The sequence below is a fragment of the Brassica oleracea genome, chromosome C6 (genome assembly GCF_000695525.1).
Source record: "Brassica oleracea var. oleracea cultivar TO1000 chromosome C6, BOL, whole genome shotgun sequence".
Taxonomy (NCBI): Eukaryota; Viridiplantae; Streptophyta; class Magnoliopsida; order Brassicales; family Brassicaceae; genus Brassica; species Brassica oleracea.
Window position 1 is genome coordinate 34080495 of NC_027753.1, and position 21885 is coordinate 34102379.

General features: G+C 39.0%; 6 protein-coding genes and 1 long non-coding RNA gene across 9 annotated transcripts; 1 reads left to right on the plus strand and 6 right to left on the minus strand.

The window, feature by feature from the left end:
- Positions 1–858: 858 nt before the first annotated feature.
- LOC106300777 (CSC1-like protein At1g69450) lies at positions 859–4437 on the minus strand. 2 transcript variants are annotated; one of them, XM_013736993.1, is made up of 10 exons: positions 4182–4437; positions 3716–4027; positions 3482–3637; positions 3140–3203; positions 2834–3043; positions 2564–2749; positions 2192–2490; positions 1565–2114; positions 1240–1473; positions 859–1156 (listed from the first exon to the last, which is right to left on the minus strand). In XM_013736993.1, exons 2-10 carry the CDS (start codon positions 3991–3993, stop codon positions 986–988), a joined length of 2148 nt encoding a protein of 715 aa, XP_013592447.1. In that variant the 5' UTR covers positions 3994–4027; positions 4182–4437; the 3' UTR covers positions 859–985. The 2 variants fall into 2 exon arrangements, with proteins under 2 accessions (XP_013592447.1, XP_013592446.1); XM_013736992.1 differs by having other exon boundaries at positions 863–1156; positions 3716–4024; positions 4182–4384.
- Positions 4438–4754: 317 nt separating this feature from the next.
- LOC106298062 (putative nuclease HARBI1) lies at positions 4755–6190 on the minus strand. Its single transcript, XM_013734164.1, has 2 exons — positions 4997–6190; positions 4755–4763 (listed from the first exon to the last, which is right to left on the minus strand). The coding sequence occupies exons 1-2, from the start codon at positions 6188–6190 to the stop codon at positions 4755–4757; spliced, it is 1203 nt and encodes a 400-aa protein (XP_013589618.1).
- A 394-nt stretch (positions 6191–6584) lies between these two features.
- Positions 6585–8232, minus strand: LOC106296809. The gene is made up of 3 exons (XR_001261309.1): positions 8143–8232; positions 8007–8061; positions 6585–6760 (listed from the first exon to the last, which is right to left on the minus strand). It is a non-coding gene; the product is annotated as an uncharacterized LOC106296809 (long non-coding RNA).
- A 1168-nt stretch (positions 8233–9400) lies between these two features.
- Positions 9401–10691, minus strand: LOC106296810 (transmembrane emp24 domain-containing protein p24delta10). Its single transcript, XM_013733038.1, has 4 exons — positions 10409–10691; positions 10122–10331; positions 9854–9930; positions 9401–9764 (listed from the first exon to the last, which is right to left on the minus strand). The coding sequence occupies exons 1-4, from the start codon at positions 10622–10624 to the stop codon at positions 9620–9622; spliced, it is 648 nt and encodes a 215-aa protein (XP_013588492.1). The 5' UTR covers positions 10625–10691; the 3' UTR covers positions 9401–9619.
- Positions 10692–12210: 1519 nt separating this feature from the next.
- LOC106298063 lies at positions 12211–13438 on the plus strand. The gene is given in 5 exon segments (XM_013734165.1): positions 12211–12282; positions 13053–13094; positions 13097–13152; positions 13154–13258; positions 13261–13438. Coding segments are annotated over 5 exon segments (453 nt in total).
- Positions 13439–13569: 131 nt separating this feature from the next.
- LOC106296859 (phosphate transporter PHO1 homolog 10) lies at positions 13570–17221 on the minus strand. 2 transcript variants are annotated; one of them, XM_013733094.1, is made up of 13 exons: positions 17089–17221; positions 16134–17022; positions 16000–16048; positions 15860–15931; positions 15645–15774; positions 15435–15555; positions 15084–15342; positions 14893–14997; positions 14719–14763; positions 14487–14636; positions 14131–14409; positions 13904–14040; positions 13570–13830 (listed from the first exon to the last, which is right to left on the minus strand). In XM_013733094.1, the coding sequence occupies exons 2-13, from the start codon at positions 17006–17008 to the stop codon at positions 13722–13724; spliced, it is 2331 nt and encodes a 776-aa protein (XP_013588548.1). In that variant the 5' UTR covers positions 17009–17022; positions 17089–17221; the 3' UTR covers positions 13570–13721. The 2 variants fall into 2 exon arrangements, with proteins under 2 accessions (XP_013588548.1, XP_013588547.1); XM_013733093.1 differs by having other exon boundaries at positions 16134–17221.
- Positions 17222–19360: 2139 nt separating this feature from the next.
- Positions 19361–21602, minus strand: LOC106297035. The gene is made up of 3 exons (XM_013733314.1): positions 20153–21602; positions 19905–19959; positions 19361–19699 (listed from the first exon to the last, which is right to left on the minus strand). Exon 1 carries the CDS (start codon positions 21230–21232, stop codon positions 20201–20203), a length of 1032 nt encoding a protein of 343 aa, XP_013588768.1. The 5' UTR covers positions 21233–21602; the 3' UTR covers positions 19361–19699; positions 19905–19959; positions 20153–20200.
- Between the last annotated feature and the right edge of the window lie 283 nt (positions 21603–21885).

The window sequence follows — 21885 nt, forward strand, 5'->3', positions numbered from 1 at the left end:
CCTTAGAAAAGGTTATAGACCATCACCACAAATTAGCCAAATTTTGGTAATACTTATGGTTGGTCGAATTCTCAGCATGAACCAACCAAGCTGTGGTATGAATGAATAAGCTATCATAAAGATAAGCTATAAGATCGAAGTTCATCTTTGAACAAAAGGTATAGGACCACATTATGCGTCCATATGCGACCCAACGGGTCCGACCATCATATATGAAGATAATGCAGCTTGCATTGCTCAACTCAAAGACGGGTATATCAAAGGTGACCGAACCAAACGTATTCTACCCAAGTTCTTCTTTACCCATGAGTTGCAGAAAGCTGGAGAGGTCAACGTCCTTCAGATCCGGTCTAGTGAAAACTCAGCCGACCTCTTCACCAAATCATTGCCCTCTTGCACATTCAGGAAGTTCACGCAACAAGATTGGCACGCGTAGACTCAAGGACCTTCAGTGATGTCCAAATCAGGGGGAGTAATGTGTGTTGTACTTTTTTTCCTTTCTCTGGTTTCCCTTTTTACCACATTGGGTTTTGAGTTTTCTAGGAGAGGTTTTAATGAGGCAACATTAGCATGTTACAAGCCCTATATGGTTATGGCATCCAAGGGGGAGTGTTATGAATCATGAAGTGGATGGTCCATAACCTAGACCATATAAGTTCAAGACTAAAGTCCATTGGAGGTTTACATCCAGCCACATGGAAGACCCATTCAACCTTATGTCTTTATGAGTTTGACCATGTCATTATGTAGAGTATCTTTGTAATCAATTCTCCCTTTGACTCCACCTTGTATGAACCACTATATATAGTGGTGTAAGCAATAAGAAATATACAACACATTCTCACAAATCTTCTCTCAGATATTAACACATTAAAATAAATTGATATCGAGTTTCGATATATAAATCACTAAAGTTTTGAGGTATAAATGAAGCATATATTCACAAGTGTGTACAAAGGCAAAGCTATATAGAATAGAAGAGAAATCAAACTTCACTCGAAGTGGAAGAGAGAAGAGGACTAGTGAGGCTATCGTTTCTGCTTCCTGAGAATCGAAGCGGGCGCAGAGCTGGATCTTGGTACGCACTGACCAAGTTGTCGTAAAACTCACCCATTCTTGGATCGTTTTGATCTTCCCTGTCTCTCTTCGTCAACACCTAAAGAGCCACAAAACACACACACACAGAGTTAATTCCATTTACGTTCTTGCAATCCTCCCAAGGAGATTTCGGATTGGTACCTCGGCGGGATAGGCGGTGAATATAGGCATGAAGCGTTTACGACAGAACTCGTTGAAGAGGAGAGTGAAAACCGGAAGAGGAATAAGCAAGTAGGTAGCTAGTTCCATCTTCTTGAGAGCAAATAAACCAATTGCGATACCGTGCATGAGTACAAGAGAGAATACCATCGTATAGTGTATCATTGGCCAAAACATCCCTCCTGTTTCATACTTTGGTTCGTACACGTTTATGAACTGCATCCATAAATAAAACGCAATGGACTGCTTAGTTCAAGTGGAAGGAAAAATTTAAAAAATGAGTGTCACGTCACAGTGTCACACATACCTGGTTACGGTAGATGATGTACGCAAGGACAAAGTATAAAAAGATGAAAGGGAGAATCAACGGAGCTAAGAAGAAGTATGTAATCCCAAGTAGCCCGAAGAAGAGAACTCTTGGGGTGTCTCTGTGGTACCGCATTGGGGGGACTTCAAACTCTTCTTCCGTTGGTTCGAGTGATCTTTTCACGTAACTGACCATGAAGGGAACTACGCGGAAGAGTTCAGTAAGAGTATCCGTCCACCCTGTTGTCACCACATAGGCGATGAAAAACGAAGCCTGAGCTGGAACAGCCACAGCCAACTTGAAAAGAATCTCCTTTGGATCGAGAATCACAGAGAGCTTGTAGAAGGCTGAGCCAGAGAAAACAGTTGCGAAGAACACATTCCATATTGTGAACCAGATCACTTTGTTGCAAGCGCTCTTTTGTATGTCGCTATGGCAGATGTGGCCTTGGAAAGAAGAGAGAAACTCCATGATGGGTGGTACGATTTTTAAAGATGTCTGAAGTATAAGACTCGGAAGGTACCCAGTTATGATCTGACTTACAATCTTCCTGCATAACGTTTAGCACAGTGAGCATTAGAGTATTGTTTTTTAAATGTAAATGAGAATGGGAGAACGTTAACGTACATTGATAGAATCAAAGTGAGGAAGGGGAAGAAGTATTCTAGCGCTGAGAGGTTGGTGAGACCTTGGACGAGCACGACTGGAACAAGAAACAAGGTGGTAAGGATGAGACAAGCGAACGCAATCACGATCTTAGAAAGCCATTTCTGCATAAACGATGCGGAGAAGAAAGGCCAGTGGACATCGTGAGGCTCTGGCGCTGGTTCTGTCAGCCAGTAAGTGGGGTTGAGTGACTGTGGCATGTGGAGTGCCATTGCAGCACCGTAACGAGACTTGAATGATACAAACGCAGCTCGAACTTCCTACAACCATGAGAGGAATATGTAAATAATGAGGAGTAATGTAGTATGCAAGAACTAATATCTAAGGGCATACTTTTCCAGGTGATGAAACTTCAGCTTGGCCCAAACGTATGTTGTGTTCCAGTTCCTCTAACACTTTCTCATAGTGACCCTCAGGAGTGTCCTTGCGACTGAAGAATCTCATTGGCGTCTTTTTAACCCGCTGGGGATCTGCCTGCTTCTTATGATGAACTTTTTTATATAACTTCTTGGCATTATCCTGCAAGAGGGCAGAGTTGAAAAAGAAGACACACAGATACACTGTGTAATGGAAGAAGGCAGATTAGGTGTTTCAGGGACTTACAACGACGCTTCGGAGCTTACTAGTTCGATGGATAACCACATGAGACAGGTAGGTAGAGGAATGATTTTCTCTGAAGAACCTATCAACAGTGTCGCTCACAGTGGCTCCATCAGAAGAAGGGACATTACGGACCAAGATGGTGAACTGATTTGGCTGAGGTTTGGATGAATGGAAATGCTCAATCCTTTTCATGCCAATATATCTGAATTCCTGTCAAAGACAAAACCATTCTAGTGACAAATCTTCTAAAGAGTCATCAGTAAGAGAAGTTTGGTATTTGATTAGAATGGAAAGAAACTCCCTTACAAAGTAAAGAAGACAGCAGACAAAAGCAGTCACAAGATATATAGCTCCAAAGTGAACCCATAGCCTGCAAGAAACCAAACAAAAGAGCACTAATTGCAAGAAACCTAATGTCATTTTTGGGAACTGAGACATGAGTTGAAACTCATCTGCATTAATGGAGCCTTAATAATACTATTAACCAATGTTCAAGAAATCGCTAGGCGTAGTTATGCGTTTTATATAAGATTATTGATTAGGCCGATTGATTAGACCGATTTTGTTTTGTTTAGGTCCGATTTGCCGCCATTAGAGCCACCTAGACCAATTTTAGAACACTGCTATTAAGAGTTATGAGGAGGTTACCATGGTGAGCGAGTATTGAGGTTAACAACAGAAAAAATATCCAAGGAATTGGCAGACCAGTCAGCATAGTTGATCTGAGTAAGCTGATCACCGAAGACGTTGACAGGCAAGATAACAAAAACCCCAATGATCCCAGCAAACAAGAACACTTTCAAACTGCACAAGAAAGAGATAATCATTCATTACCAATGCGTTATATAATGGAATATTTTCAAAATCAAGATGGGAGTTCACCTGAAAGTAATCATTCTCATGAACACAACGCCGTCCAAGCCAGATTTTTCCATGAGTTCCTCTTCAGAAGGCCTCCACGATTTCCAAATCCAGCGGACAGAAGGGATGTACCTAGCGACTTTGTTGCGTCTTCTTTTAGAGGTCCCTGCCACGAGCCGGCGCGGTAGGAAGACTTCGTAGTTGTGCGGCTGCTTCCTCAGGATAGAGTAGAGTATGAAGAGCAGTACGCAGAGGCAGGAGTTTATCCCGACGGACATTAGAAGTGCAGACACCAGCATCTTTTCGACGACGATTTAAATATCCTCAGAGCTGCTGTGTAATAATAAACTCAGATTAAAAACACATATACGGGACTAAAAACTACGCAAGCTCAGATTCTACATTTGTAACGCAACAGGGATTAATGGAAGTCGAGACGCGAAATCAAAAGTACTACGAATCTATACAGGGATCTCGATCATAAAACCTGAAATCGAAATCCAGAGAGGCCTTTGAAAGCTTCAAAGTCAGTGATTGGAGCAAAACCACAGCTTAGGAATCGGAGCAATTGAAAATCCAGAAATTGACCATATATAATATGATTGATTGATTGATTGATGAGAAACAGAAGCGAGATAAGGAGAAGAGATTATTATTTAGTTAATGAATGACATGAAATGGACGGTCAAGAACACGATTACCACGCGTTTATTGAGAGCTCTGTATAATATGTTATCGATAACAGGGTTCGTTCAGATTTGGACCTTCCCTCGCTTCCCATTTTTGTTTATTGATAATTACCAGAAATGCCCTCAGTGTTCTATGGATGTTTTTTTATGATTGTAGGACTCTTCAAGGGTATTTTTGTACAGTTTGTAGAGTCAACGGGTTTAGCCAACACATGTCGATGAAGCAATCGCTATTATAAAATCGTATGAACGGTAATAATTCGACAGTGGACATGTTCGTATATTCTAAAAATATACTTAGAGCATCTCCAATGGTGTTCCCACCATTGGAGTCCTTAAGTATATTATACTATTTTTTTTTTTTTTAAGAGTTAAGGATTCTAATGAAATTTGTATGTCCAATAGTGTTACCCAGAATGAAATCCTTAAGAATAAAAAAATAATAAATTTTAAAACATGGGAAAATAAGATAATTTTTTTAATATTTATTTATTACATGATTAAACATATAAAATTACAATAATTATTAATTTTCATCTCCAAATTTGTTCCAAATATTCTCAATTAAATCATTCTTCAATTGATGATGTATTTCCGACTCGCGAATCTGAACCCGAGTGGCACGCATTTCATTGATGCTTGGAGGGATGTCGGTACCACTAGACTTATGCACCCGTGAACTGCTGGCTACATCTTCTTCTTCAAATTCAGATGGATCGTACTGAGTGTCGTATCCATCTCGTTCATTTTCGACTATCATATTGTGCAGTATGATACATGCTCTCATTGTCATCCCTATCTGTTGCTGATCCCATGAAAGAGCTGGGTTTTTCACAATCGCAAATCGAGCTTGTAAAACTCCAAAAGCCCGCTCCACATCTTTCCGGGTTGATTCTTGAAGTTTAGCAAATAACTCTGCTTTAGGACCTTGAGGTAGTGAGATAGATTGGATAAATGTTAACCAGTTTGGATAAATACCGTCCGTGAGGTAGTACGCCAAATTATACATGTGTCCGTTGACCACGTACTCTACCCTCGGAGCCCGACCTTGAATAATGTCATCAAAAACAGGAGACCGATCGAGGACATTAATATCGTTTAAGGTACCTGGTAGACCGAAGAAAGCGTGCCATATCCAAAGATCTTGTGAAGCTACTGCCTCTAACACAATTGACGGTTTTGTTGATCCCCGGGTGTACTGTCCTTTCCAAGCCGTTGGGCAATTTTTCCACCTCCAATGCATACAGTCGATGCTTCCTACCATCCCCGGAAACCCGCGTATCTCTCCAATATGGAGTAGTCGCTGAAGATCCTCTTCTGTCGGTCTTCGTAGATACTCATTACCAAATAACTGAATTATTCCTTCATTAAAATTCTTTAAACACGAAATTGACGTGCTTTCACCAACTCTGAGATATTCATCAACCGCGTCAGCTGCAGAACCATAAGCAAGGAGACAAATGGCGGTTGTACATTTTTGTAGTGGTGAAAGACCAAACCTCCCCGTTGCATCTCTTCTTTGTTGAAAGAATGGAACGTGTTCTGAGAGGCGATGGACAATACGCAAGAATAATTCTTTGTTCATACGAAAACGGCGTCTGAATAAATACGGCGGAAATGTCGCATCTTCACTGAAGTAATCATTCCATAATCGGTTGTGTCCGATTTCACGGTCTCGTTCTATATAAGCGCGTTTCTTCGGCTTAGAGGGTTGGTCTTCCAAAATGTTGATGTAGGTTTCATCTATGATATCGTCGATAATTTCGTCCAATCTTTCTTCAACTTCATCGGATGACGATGATGACATTTTTTTAGTATCTCCTGGAAAAAAAATTATGGTATGTTTAACTGAAAGAAAGAAATAAAAATTAAAATTTTAGTAGAAACAAAACATGATATTTTTTAATAATCTTTACTTTGATTCCTTTGAATTTTGCATATTGCTTCATAGATAATTAAAAATTCAAAGTAAACATGTTTAACAAACGTTGATAATTAAAAATTCAAACTAAACCAAGAAGTTTAAAGAGATGATTTTACCTTCTCACCTTTCTACCTGTGCTATTTTGCTTGAACCAAGAAGTTTAAAGAGATTGAAAGAGTTAATAGAGAAGAGTTTGTTTGATTGAAAGAGAAGCATTCAGAATTTGATAGACATTACAAGTACTAAGTAGGGAAAGAGAACAAAGTTGCATACAAGAAATAAACTAAAACGATAAAACAGCTGCACTTATAGAAGTGAAACTTGACACCCGTGACTTCCTCCACACCCGTGACAAACTTCAAACTCCCGTGAATGCGATAAAGACCAACAGACTCTGACTAACAAACTCACGTGAATGCGATAAAGACCAACAAACTCCCGTGACTTCTACACCTGCTAAAACAAATAAGACAAACGTTAGTAAACAACAAACATCAAATAAGTACTTGTAACAGCTAACTACTCGACATGTTACTACCTAAACTCATAACATATTACACATAAGTTTCAGCTGAAGAGCTTTTTCCATCTCAGTAAGAGGGTCTTTTTTGGCGAGTAGACGGTCAAGCAACTTCTGCTTAGAGAGTTTATCTTTCAATTCCATTATGACTTGTATTTGTGACAAGGACTCTTCTGCAACACTCTTCTTCTTCTTCGTAGCAGCTTTAGCTGCCTTGACCCCCACGGGTCTAACCACTTCTTCTTCTCTAACAACCTCCACCCCTTTGCGCTTTTCCTTCCCACTCCCCTTAGCCAAATAGGTAGAGGACCATTTCTGGTCATGCCTCAACTCTCTCCAGGCATGTTCCATGCTAAACTTGACCGAGTACTGATTGGAGAAGTTATCCAAAGCAGCTATCATGACATCATCATCGTTTTGCCCACTACTCTGCTCCCTCAGTGCTGTGTCATAGCAGCCTACGAACTTGCACACTTGCTCGTTAATCCGAGCCCACCTCTGCTTGCACTGACCAAGCTCTCTAGGCACTGTTCCCACCAGTTGAGGGCTTTTGTTGTAGTAGTCAACAATGCGGCTCCAGAACCTAGCAGCTTTCTGCTCATTGCTCACCACCGCATCCTTACTCGTGTTAAGCCAAGCTCCGATTAGGATTTTGTCCTCCTTAGTAGACCAAGGCCTCCTCTCCTTCCTAACAGGAGACTCCACAGCAGATTCGACAGTAGGAGACGCATCAGGACCTTGGGTCCCGAACCAAAAAGGTTCGGGTGAATCAAGGTCCACTGGGGACTGAGATTGACTAAACAGGAGGTTAACATAACTTGTGTTGTTCGCAGCCATGTTTTCAGATTTGTCTAACTCAGAATTGTGGTAGCTAACTTAAGTAGGGGAGCTTCAACTAAGAGACATTTAAAGTTGCAGTTGGGAAGCTAACTAGTTCTATTAAACACCAATCAAATCAACCTAAGACCCATTTGTAAAGCTGGAAAACATTAAAACCAATCAAATCCGAGGCGTTGAAAATTTTAAACACCAAACAGTCACAACGTTTTAGTATTGTACCTAATTAAAGAGACTATGAAGGTTTAGCTACTTATATTTGGTAGCTACTTGCATTTATATTTGGTAGCTACTTGCATTTATATTTGAAACAAAAGAGAGAATGAAGGTTTAGTATTGTACCTAATTAAAGAGACACTGCTTTTGTAGACTTTGCTTTACTTCTTCGAACTTATTCCTGCAAATACATGAGATCAAACAGTCACAACGTTATACAAAATGGCTTTAACAACAACCAAAGCAGAGTACACATACTTACCAGACATATACATGACCGCGAAACCTAAAAGAACGGTCAGGACTGAGACCATTATCCTCATATAGGGCTTCTTGACCTCCCATACGCTCTTCTTTTGCTCGCAGACGGTCTTCTGTACCTCACAAACTGTCTCCTGTAGAAGGCTGCGTGTATGAATAATCTTGTCCCATGATGACTAAACCTGGAAAAAAAAATGTTGAGGCAATGAGGATAAGACTAACAAACACAAAAGACATGAACAGATTAATAGCAACACATAACAAACATATAACAAACAAATGTATGAGCACCCGATCCATCTCTGAAACCATCAAATTATTTTCGGTGTGAACCCCATAATCGATTGAAAACCGTTTATCAAAACATCCCCAAATCGTTTCGAATACACCTAAACCGAACCCAAAGTCGCGACCCAACTAGAAACCCTAATCGATTCAAAATCCATATATGAAATAGAAAACACAAATGAGAACGAAATCAATCTCCCCAAGAAGAAACCCTAATCGAATAAACCCACGAATCAAGAGAGGAACCCACTGATTTACCAGTTCTTCGCCGAGGATCGGAATCGCCGTTGAGCTTTTGTTTTTCCTTCACCGAGATGATTTTTTGACCACAAAAAAACACGAGATTATACAACGTTGTGGTTGCTCTCAAATGCCACGTCGATAAGGATTGGGTATCGAAAACCTCTTCCATAAGGATTAATCCTTCTCAATCCGAGCCCATTTATTATTATTATAATCGAAAACCCATAAGGACTTGGGCTTAAGGATTCGATCAATACACCGTTGTGGTTGCTCTTACAAGACAAGACAGAAGAACGAAACGCCACGTTGTGGTTGCTCTCAAATGCCACGTCGATAAGGATTGGGTATCGAAAACCTCTTCCATAAGGATTAATCCTTCTCAATCCGAGCCCATTTATTATTATTATAATCGAAAACCCATAAGGACTTGGGCTTAAGGATTCGATCAATACACCGTTGTGGTTGCTCTTACAAGACAAGACAGAAGAACGAAACGCTGCATTTTCGAGAAAGGGAAGAAGAAAAGAAAAGAGAGCACTTTTCTTCTTTAATCCATTCTCATTCGCACCTTTGCACGATCTTAATTTGCTTTCTGTTTATGCCTTTAGCTTACCTCCCTCCTCTAACTACTTTCTCCTGTGAAACACGACCTATTCATAATGGCTCGAATCCCTCTCTCCATAGGTTACCACTTGTGTCCCACAGTGTGCAATGTTTACACAAAGTTGTCGGAAAAATGCACATTTTGTATTAGTTTAAACCATCAAATTATCCAGCATTAAGGACCAACAAATCTAAACCCATCTCCAAAGAAGGACAATACTGGCACATAAAACCAAAGTTCTAAGTCTCAAGAGAACATGTTTGCAGTAGACATTGAACTAATATACAACAGCCAAAAGAAGAGTAGATTTGTTTCGTGCGTGTGACAGCCTGTAAGTAACAAATTAGATGACTTTCTTCTTCTCGAAAAAGGTCTTCAAGTGTACATACTGCATTGCTGCCACTCCTATGCAGACGAATAAAGAGAGTAAACTCAGCCACGCCATTTTAGTGTTTGTGGACCGGTTCAGATCTTGCATTTGCTCTTCCCTGAGGAGAAGACCAAATCAAAGTTACATCTTTATACCATATAGTCCAATAGCATTACACTCTGAGATTGAAAAGCACAAGTCTTTTACCTTTCTCTAAGATAAAACATTTCTTCGTGAATTGAGTTGACAGTATCAAGAAGGCTCTTTACATCAAACTCCATGGTCTGCCACAAACACAAAGGCATAAGAACACGGAAACATTCTTCAACACACAAAATCAACTAGCCTAACACCATTACATCCCTTGTCTCCAGCTAAACCAATTACTCTATTTCAAGTCTCTGAACTCTGGGGAATTTTTTTGTTATCTAAATTTGCTCAGAAGAGTGAATCAAATGAGAGAGAGAGAGCTTACTTCGACTTGGCTCTTCTTGGCAACAGTAGCCCAGCTCTTGGATTGAACACCCGTCCTCCACTCAAAATCAATGCTCAGAGTCACCTCAGGCTTATGATCGACGGCGGAGAAACACGCCATGTAGTCCCCTGCTTCCACTGCCGAGAACGCGAATTGCCCAGACGCCACTTGATCCGCGTGATGGTACGCGTTCCCGGAGCTTGACGTTACCTTTATCATCGGAAACGAAATCAGATCTCCCAAAAAAAAAGATGCAAAAAACTCAAAATCAGAGGGATCTGGGTTACCTTGACGGAGATCTTGTGGGATTGAGGCAAATCGTGGCCGTCGTGAGGGTTATCGACGCTGTACTTTCCGACGGTCATTGAATTGCTCTTGATGTCTTCCGCTATACACTTTGTCCGACCCGAGTGCAGATCGAAGTGCAGCGAGTGTGTTACACGCGAACCAATCGCTAGAATCACAAGCACCGTCCATAGCTTCTGCGACCGGAGAAGAAACATTTTCGAAAGATATAATCAGAATCTCTTTCCTTCGTCGCCCGTCGGGTCTTTATTATTGGAGACGAACACCAGTTACAATTACACGTGTATGTATCTCTTTGGCTAAGACACATAAGTTTGTATAAACCGGTCCAAAATTGTTAGGGCTTTCTCATCAGACCCGGTTTGGTATATCTTAATAAGAGCATGATTAACGCGGGATCCTTAGGACGAGTTTCTTGGTGGAATATAAGAAGCAGTCTATTAACTTTTAACTGAACCCCGTCCCTAAGACCACCTCCAATGGTGGGTTTAGGGTGAGGTTCTTAAGAAAAAAAGAAAAATAAATAAATAAAAAATGATACAATTAGACAGAACCGCTTCTTAATTAAGAGGATATATGATCGGTTGAAATCCCATATGTGGCTAATGTGTATTGGATCGTTGCTTTCACACGAAAGGGAAAAAAAATGTCCCTTCTCTTTCTTCGTTAATCTCACTTCTTCGTCATTATCAAATACCGTCGCCGATGTTGTCGAAATCTCCAAAGGAGATGATGTTTAATCCGATTCTTTCATCCTCGATGTTCTCCTCCAAATCCGTCCATGCAATCACCATGAAGGGTCGGATTCTTTTACTTTTAGAAAAGCTTTGTTTTCTGAAGAGAGAGAGAGGAAGAAGAAGAAGAAACATCAGCCATGTTTTCTGGGTTGTGGTTGTCTGCGCTGTTCCGTACATCCTCTCGTATTTCTCTGATTCCAAGGATGAGCTCAAGCTCGACTTCTAAGACTTGATTTTCAGGTCAGTGGAAAACTTGATCCGACGATTCCTATCAAATTGTGTCTTCGATTGATGTAATATTTAGCAAGATCTCCGCTGATAACGATTATAATCTGATTGGATCCTGGTTCGAGCTAATGTTCTAGGATCGAGTTTTGGTACTTACTTGAGCTTTATCATAATTGTGAACTTTAAAGTTTCAATTTTTATTTATGATTGATCTTTTAGCTTAGGTTTCACAAGGCTTGTTCATGTGATTATGTTGAGAATACTTTCATTATGAAGAAGCTATGTTTGTAAATGAGGTATTGACTATATATACTTAGGCAAGCTAGTTTGCACCTTTTGTGTGCTGGCATGAGAGTCTTCTTGAGGAGAGCCTGTTAAATGCATCATAGCTTCTATGTTCAATGCAAATGTGTTGTTGTCTCTGATCAATTTTTTTTTGTGTGTATTGTCTCTAATCATTTTATGTTCTTTTTTTCCATTTTGTTTCCTTTTGTTGCTTCTCCTCTGATCTAGCTTAGGCGATGAACCCCAAATAACATGATACATAACAGGCTTTGTATCTTCAAAACGTCAAATATTTGGGATGTTTTTTGGTACATCTAATGTTGCATTTCACATTATAAACTGTTGATCATGTGTACTGTATTTGCAATAACTGTAGAACTAGCATTTTTTTCATGAGTTTTATATGCATGTTAGTGAGCTCTGCACTGACCAAAGACGTGGTTTTGATATTGATTATGGTTTATAACCAATTGATCCTTGTAAAGCTCTGTGATTTCCTAGCTTAGACCTCCTTGAACATGATTTTACCTCCCATGGAAGGGAACTTCTTCAGGTCTGATGCTCAACAAGCGCATGATAGACAAGAAGACATCTCTGGAGCTAAGGCTGACTTGAAGATCAATGAACCGGACTAAACCTGCAGTGGTGACAGAAACATAAGCTGAATGATATTTTAGAATACATAAACCATATGGTTAACATGTGACACAAGAAGGCATGAGAGTAGACACAACTGTATTAAGTTTAGATCAGTACTGTGATTGCATTATATGAGTATTGTATATCTTAACTTGGTTTTTTTTCAAATTGAAGTTGCTTGATCCTTTTTTCAAATTGCCATGTTTTTTTCCAAATCCTCGTTATAACACAACACCTTTCTTTATTTGGTTACTAGTCTTCCAGGTGACACAAATACAAGTCTTCCATGTGACACAAGAAGACACTTGGGATGACAACTAATCAGATTTTTCTCGTTTATGATTTGTATATGTATCTTTTAATATGCTATTATGTCATTTTTATTTAAATTTTTATGTTATGAAATGCAATCATTCAACTTCTAAAAAAAAAAATTTAAGAACCTCTGAAAAATTCTTCCATTGGATCATGAAAAAATAAATTACACTAACAAGGATTATAAACTTTTCAAATCACACAGTTAATTATTAAATTAGTCTACCATTGGAGTTGCTCTAAGAACCCCCCCTTCATCATGCTAATTTCCTTTTTTTCTGTAAAAGGTAAAAGTTTCCTTTTATCAGTAACTAAAAAAGGAAACTTACATCATCTATAAATAGAGACACCTGAGCCGTCGTCAGTGATCACTGATCAATCATCTCTTATTTACTACAGCAACAAAAGAAAGTGAGAAAAGCTTGAGAGAAAGTCAAGAAAGATTCAGGAAGTGCTTCGTTACGAGCTGTGAAGCAAACTTTTGAGAAAGGAAACCTCGAGCTTGCATTACGAGCTGTCTCCGAATCCAGACGCTCCTGAGCCTTACGCGCATGTCACAGCTTACAGAATCCTCCTTACGGCTGCTAACAATGTGACGGTCACAGGAGAGCCTGACTGGTACAGTAGTACGCCGTCTTGGGTACAATTGAGAGGCAGTGCTTGAAGATACTAGTGTTGTTGAATGGCGAGGCCATGAACTTCAAGGCGGCTTTGCAAGTCTACGATCTGGTTTTCCTTGGCATAGACGAGTTGACACACGCATATAGAAGACGAGCATATGATCTACGTTCTGGATTCTCTGTTTAGGGTTCAGTTTGTATAGTACAGTTGTGGTTTGAGCTGCACGTCTTTTCTATTAGGTCAAAGTTTAAGATAAAAGAAACATCTTGATCAGTTTTAATTTTAAACATTGTAATAATCTTCATCCATGTTATATAGTATATGATTTTGATTTCAACTTTTTTTTTCCTTTGGATTCATGTATAAAAAAATATACGGTTTTTACACATTGAATTGGGTCACTGGAAAAAAATACAAACTTTTCCTATTATTGGCAGTGTGAATCAGATAGCATTTATATGATAGCTGATCAGTCATCTTTGTCATCAGTTTCATCATCGTCATAGTAATGGAAAGGATGTGGAACTGACTTGAATGCTCTGTATTTGCCTACGTTGTTCAAGTGCTCATTCTCCAACCTGAAAAATTAACACCACATTACATTCACATAAGAGTTGGACCTTTTTTTATAAACTGAACATGTATATGTACCTGAAGAAGCTCCACATTCCCCGACGAACAATCTCTAAACATGAGATAATGGTTGACACAGCGACTTTGTGAAGGGACTTCAAGTTGAACTCCAGAACCAGCTGCATCCATGCCACTCTTAGAATCACATCCACTACCTGTCAAAAAATTTCAAATCATATTCAACAGGAAAGATGCTTTATCCTATATGAGATTCTGATATTGTGTAGTGTTAGTTATTTAATTACCATGGCTGCAAAATAGACGCTTTTGTGAGGGACAAGAAGTTTGTCTCTAAGGTAAGGGTTCTTGGAATGCCTGCGGAGGAGTCCCCAGTCTATAACAATGTCCCAGAATGTGTTCATACATATCGCAACACCTGAGCTTACAAGAGCCAAGATCATCCAGTTTCGTCCCTTTTTAAGCTCAAAAGCTGTTCTTATGATGACTGCAATGATTGTCAACATGTACTTCAGAGCATTGTATCCGTGTACTGAATCTTTTTCTTCGCATAATCTGCGTATGCACTGCATAAAAACAGATATATACATGCGTGAGAGAATTGGTGAGTGCAAGAGATTGAGTTGTGTGTAGTGATGATTACCTGGAGGAAGCGGAGCCAGTAAGGTATAACCCCAACGACAAAGTAAAAGACATTGTAAACACCATGACTATGACACTTTTCTTGCCTCTGCATGTATTCTCCTAAGCCATAGTAGCATATGAATAGCTCCAAACTCCTTATAGCTTGCACCTGAACTTAACAAAACACATAATACGATCAATCTTGCTCATTTATAGTCAAAACAAAGTAATGCAAAGTACTATTACAAAACCTGGCTAGTTAGGTGGTCGGCCAAGAAAAAATCTGGAAGTGTAACCTATGATGATGAAAAAAAAAACAAAAATATATTAATAAGATAAGATCTTTGTTGTTCTTGGTTTTAGGGACTGGTAGATAAATTAAAAAAAAAAATATATATATATATATGAGAATTTCATACAATCACCTCGTAGAGAGGGGCACATATGCAGTGAAGCAGTGATCGAAGGAAGAATACTCGACTTGAGCGGTATATAATGTTGAGAGGACAAAAGAGTATGAAAAGAACCATCTGCAAACATAAAGAATTACTATTCAATGTTATCATAAGTTACTTAGACGAGTGCACAAAATGCAAATAGTGAAAACATATCTTACAGTGACTAAACCCAAAGGAATAACCTCAGGGAGTGTGTTATTATCTTTCATCTTCCAGTCCATATCAAATTGCAAATTTAGCAGGAAGCAGATGAAGGCAAGCACCGCAAGACCGGTGCTCACCAGGAAAACTTCTCTGTAACCTAACTCAGTTCCCTGCTTGAAACCAAATATGAAAGTATAGTTGACTCTATAGAGCCTCCAGAAGTATATATTCGCTGAGTAGATGAGCATATGAAGAATGATGTATCCAAATAAGCTGCAGGACATGAAAAGGCTTGTGAGTGTTAGACAAGAGAGTTCACAAGGCACAAGTTCTGAGTCATTGATTATGATCAGTATGTTAGTTGCCTGTAAAGGGGGATGATGTTCGCCATGTATGCAGTACCGTAGTCCTTCTCCATCAGCTTTCTACTTTCTATCTTGAAAACCACCGCAACAATTAGTGCAATTGAGCAACCGGAAAAGAAACCTGTAGGAAGTTGAAGAAGAATATATCAGTGAATGAATCTAACATAACTAAAATCTTTTTCTCTTTTCTATCTTAGATTTTGCTCTTACCAGAGAAGAATGTAACCCTGTGCCTTTCTCTTTTAACTTTTGGCCGTAGACACTTCATGCCTTCTCTTCGGTTTCCACTTGAAAAGTGCTTAACGAAAGTTACCTCTACTCTTTCCAGGAGTCTGTTAACCTAAACAAAGGACGTAAGTGAACCAAAAGAATTGACGTAAGAACATAAAAGAAAACTACTTTAAAGTCTGCAACACACCACAAACCTCATCAGAACTCCCAATCAATGAGTTATCCACAGTTTTCATGTAGTTCCTGGACGCATTCCTTGAAGCAATCTACACGTTAACCATTAATATGAACACATTCCTCATATAACATATAGAAGAGCCTCTTATATTATTACCTTCTCGTACTTTTTCATAATCTTTGAAAACGCCAGAAGATTCATGAAACTGATTGAAATTTACACAAACAAACACAGACAAATCAGTAGAACTGACAATATAAAAGAAAAAAAAAATGCATCTTCTCACTCACCTGTACTCCTTGAGACGGCGGAGTTTCTGATAGAACTCACTAAACACAAGCCTCAACTGTTCCTCTGCTTTCTTTAACCCTTTCTTAGAGACTGGTTCTTTAGAATCTCCAAAAAGGCCTTTTAATGTAGAAAGAGGAGAATCAAGCGCATCATTCATCTTCACACGGTCCAGTATCTCATGAAGATCCTGCTTATCACCACCACCATCTTCCTCCTCGTTCTCATCGGTGTGAGAGGCCGGGACAATGTCAGTCACAATATGGGAAGCCTCTTCTTCTGGAATACTAGTTCTGTCAATACCATGCACCATATCTCTGTTCGCACTGCCTGGTGTTCTGACATCATCCACTACAACCTTATCAGAAGGATGCTTGTCCAAATTCGTGTTACTACTAGCATCATCAGGCTTCTTCACCTTGACACGCAACGCAATGAGTGCGTCCATTTGTTTATCAAGCAAAGCAGCTTCCTCAAGCACTTCCTCGACTTTCTCCCGGTAAAATCTGTTGACTTTGTTTAGATTCTCGTCAAGCTTCTTGAAGAAGGACTCTTCGAACTCACTTCCTTCTTCAGACTTTTTTAGAAACTTAGTCTTGTACAGATTACGATGAGAATCATCTTGCTGGAACGTGTCAACTTTTATGACTTGGTCCTCAATGTCACCTCCTCCACTGTTCCTATGATGGAAGGAAAGGCCGCTAAAGGAACGGTGCAACGCTTCTGCTTGCTGAGAGACTCTGGAGGCTACTCTGGTTAGCTTGCTGTGCTTGTAGCTGCGTATCTGTTTTAGAATCCTCTTCAAGCCGTTGTAGTCCATGTACGCTTCTACCCACTCTGGCACCATTTGCTTCTTGAATATCTTCCCGAACTTCATTTTTTTTACTCGATCTGATCACAAGCTAACTACAACAAGGATCAAAACCACACATGCAGCCAGAAAACATTTTTCGATACCTTGATAAGGAAGAAATGTAGCCGGAACAAATCTCCGCCGTTCTCTGCAAGTTTGTGAGTTACGACATTGACGAAGAGGAAGAAGACGAAGGGAGAGAGACGTCGGAACTTGAATGAAACGCCTTTACTAATCGCCGACTGACACTAGTATGGAGATCATATGCAGCCGAGACCATGCTTTTAAAGAGGTTAATCTGTCTTTTTACAGCCGTTGGATTCTTCTGCGAAGTTAGTGCCTGCCACGTGGCATCCGCTGGATGGGTTGCGTGTTGTTGATTAGATCTTGTTGCGGACCGAAACTGATGGAAGGAAGCAAATCATAGATACTGGCTTTGACCATTGCTTTTGGCCCAACAGTGCGTGACACGTGTTGCTACGTATGCTCCCGCTGTGTCAGTAAAACCGCATAATTTGGTACTAGTATGGGCCTTTAACCAACTATAACCGGTCTTATCCTTTTTCTTTCTTTATTGCGTTTACACTGTGCTAAGGCAATTTTTGGTAAAAAGTTTTATGGTCAATTTTATTTGTTCTTCAAATTGTATACTAGTTAAGTTGATTTTAGTTAAGTTATTGTCAGACGGGTTCCACATTATTCTTCAAAATTCATAATGGAAGAATGAATTTATAAACGAAAATTTCTCTCTCTAATTTTGGTGAAGAACAAAATGAACACTTTTTTTTAATTATTTTATTTAATCAATTTCTCAAATGAATTTACGTTTACTATTTTTTCATTTATGTAACAGTCACCAATTAAAGCCTAATTTTATTTAGATGATGCATTCTCAATATCAGTTGGGTTTTCGGATTTAGCCTTTTAGACCACATTCGAGTTGTGTATATGTTTAGACCAGGCTTAAGCCGCTTAACTAATACTCCTTATCTTCCATAATATAAGATGTTTTACATGAATGCACAAGAATTAAAGAATTACCTTTGTAAAAGATAACTAGATCTCGATCCGCACAACTGTGCGGGTATTATTTTTATTTTTTATGTTTGATAATATAATATAATTAATTAACTTATATCTAGGTTATTATATTTCAATATATATATATTGTTTATAATGTTTCAGATAATTATTAACTAAATAAACAGAATCTGAAGTATTTTAAAAATTTGTTAGATTTGAAACTATATGAAATGTTATTAACCTAGATCAAAGTAATATCATCATAGATCAAATTAATATCATCACAGATCAAAGTAATGAAATAAAGGTTACTTCACCACGAACGCACAGTTTGTATAGGTCTAATAATTCAAAACATCAACCTAATTATTTTGGTATTTATCTGTCGGCTTTGGGAGATATATATTACCTCGCCGGCTCTTGGTTTCAGACAATGTCTTTATTGTATGTGTGTAACCGAATGTTTGATCTAATCTTAATCTACCAGATCACAAAAAAAAATATTTTGGTATTTAACCGAATGATGCTAATCAATATTTTAGTAATTATATTTAGTTGTCACGTAGGTACGAGTGAAAGACATAATCTTGAAAATACTTATTGTAGTGTATAATCAATATGTCCGCCACATATTATGAGATAATATTGTTTTTGTGTAATATTAGTCTTTAGTAAAATAAAGAATAGTTATATATTTATAATCAATTATATTGATGGTTAAATTTTAAAAGTTAATTGCATATGTAACGACCTTGATTCTTTTGGTGAATATAAAGAGATTTCTAATGCAATTAATACGTGGCTTAAAGAATACAAATTCATTTAATTAAAAAAAATTAATGGATGATCCATTTTAAAATATCACACATGAAAGAAGTCATGACTTCTAATTTAATATAATAGATATCATTAATAATATAAAATAAAAATAAGTTAACCAATCATAAATAATATAATAAAATGTTATTGGTTAACCAACTTCCAATAAAGTTAAAGTATCTTAAAAGTATCAAAACATCTTATATTTTGAAACATCAAAACTTTTCTAAAATATCTTATATTATGAAACAGAGGGAGTAATATTTTGGCTTCAGGTAAATTTTGTCTAGAATCTATTCTGGATCCAAATTCATTTAATTTTAATTAATAATATTTCATAGTTCAGATATTTTTAGATATCATAACAAAACAATCCAATTGAGTATTTATGTTACTTATTTAGATTCCAAATACTATTTTTTGATATTAATTTAGATATTCTAGTTGGGATTTTTCCGGATTTTTAGGTTTCTTTCGAATTCGGTTTAGATTCAAATAACAACCATAACATAACCTGAAAATACGCCATCCATTTGGATATATATTTGGGTCGGATTCGGGTTTCTAGTACAAGTGTGGTTCGGATCTCAGGTTCAATTGACCTTCAATGCAAACAAAGGAAATATATTGTACTGATTCTGCAGGAGAAATCCAAATGATTTATGCCAAAACAGAGCCAATTTAAGCCTACGTATCCATTGACTTATCCACTAAGAAAAACGTATGATATTTCCACCCTCTTGAGATCAAAATCCAGCAAAACTTAATCACATAGTAAAGTCCTACTCAGTTGTGAGAATTGTTTGCTGATCAGGTATTGCGAGCGCACCCCTGCAACAGTAGAAATGAGGCAGCTTAACTCGCCCACAACTCCTGGAGACACAACATTTTATTCCACATAAGCTGGTGATGCTAAAAACGTTATAGAGAATGATATAATGTGACGATAACAAGTTGTTTCAAGAAGCAGTCTCAGGTTATTCCAGAGCAACAAAGACAAACAGAAATTTAGCTGAACCTCCAGAGTCATATCTCATACAAAAATTTACCAATAGAATAGATTCAAAACAATCATCACCTGAAAACAATGATCATTGGAGCATGCTTTGCTCCTTCTCTTTGTGTATAGAAACCTGCATGATTTGGGAAAGCAAAGCTATGGTTTAACATTATCACTCTCTAGGAGGACAAGCATACTTTAGTCTCTTAACCCATTTTCTAAGATTCAATGGCTTACTAAAATCAATGATTTTTCTTTTAGCCTAAACGAAACTAAACAGATTTTAACATGTTAACAAATAAAGCCAAGGGAGATCGAAGCTTTACCAAGAAAACAGAACGAAACTAAACGTTTGAAAATCCGAAAAGACACTCTTATAGAAGAGACAAATCTTGAGACACCATCTCCATAATGGGCTGAGTCCCACCTCCCGAAGCCTCAAGAGCCTCCACAGCTTCCATACTATAAGACCGGCAACTAAAATAGAAAACCGCACTCATCATCGTATCAATAAGCACCACAAACGAATACATCACCACAAGCAGCGGACCTTCCCAAATCCTCGAAGACCCATCTCCGTAGCTCAAAATCTTCACCCTATGCTCAAACAGCCCTTCCACAAACGTCAACCCTATCGTCGACCCTAAAAAAATCAACAACCCAACCTGCGTCTGCCCCTTGATCAAATCATTCGCTCTCACCAACGCCCTTGGACCGGATACATCTTCCAAAATCGAAATCACAATCGTGGTGTTACAGATAATAATCACGTTCGCGAACGCTACAGAGAACCCCAAACCGATAAAGATAGCTCCATATGCATTAAAATCAGGAGAGAAGCCAAGAACGAAGAAGGAGCTACAGACAGCAACGAGGAAGACGCAGAAGGAAGTGAGGCAGACGACGATCACGACGCAGACCCACAGGTAAGTGAAGACGAGGCGTTTCCAGAGTCTCTGCATGATCACAACGAACTTGGCGGCCACGACTCTCCTCCTCGAGTAAGTGCAATCGACGGAATAGACGACGGCGGCTCTGGATAAGAGCGAGAGAGTGACGAAGAGAGGGAAGCACGCGGCGGAGGAGACGGCCGTCTCCGAGAATTTCTGGCACGAGTTTCGAACGAAGGGAAGCAGAGGCAAGCCGCTGGATTTCGCGAGGAGGACGAGGCGGATGGTGAGCGAATTGACGACTGATTGGTCGACTAGGAGGTTCGGGAGGAGGATCGCGGAGACGGGGCAGATCAGGAGGAGTAAGGTTAGCGTGAACGCGGCGAGGTTGTAGCGGAGGATCCGAACGGTTTCTCTTAGGATCTCGAGAGCGTTCATCGAGTGGAATTGATGATCATCGGATGATGATGGTTCAATCTCGAGTTTTTGGGTGTTGGATTCGTGATTCGTGTCCATGGTTTGTTTGATGTTTTTGGAGCTAACCCAGATTATGGGGATTAGCTTTCGTAATCATAAACAAACACGGAATGAAAACGCTGCGTTTTAAGGGTTAGACATGAAACCGTCGTCACGGAAGGAAGGAAGGAAGGAATGAGAGAAATTTGGAATCTCCTCCTCTCAGAGTGTGCAGAAACAGGATTCACGCGTAAAGAGGTTCGAAAATGCTTTGTCGCCGTCGAAACCCGTGAAGGAAGGAAGGAAGCAAAATCATAACCATTCTTTTAGCCAACTAAGCGTGCCACGTGTGTAAGCTGTAATTCTTTTGCCAGCTAAGCGTGACACGTGTTGCTTTGTAAGCTTCCGTGTGGGGCCCATGTCATATTGCCAACTGTAAATCATAAGGCGAGCAAAAGAACCGAAACCGATTCCAACCGAACCAAATTTTATTATCAAATAGTTTGGTTTAAGATTTTCCCAACCCAAACAAACCGAACCTAAACCGATTTGAACCGAACCGAAACCGATCCAAACCGAACCGAAAGTCTATTATCAAATAGTTTGGTTTAAGATTTTCCAACCCGAACAAACCGAACTTAAACCAATCTGAACCGAACCGAGAAATCAATGTGTATATGTTATTATTTGATTAAACATATTAGCAATATACA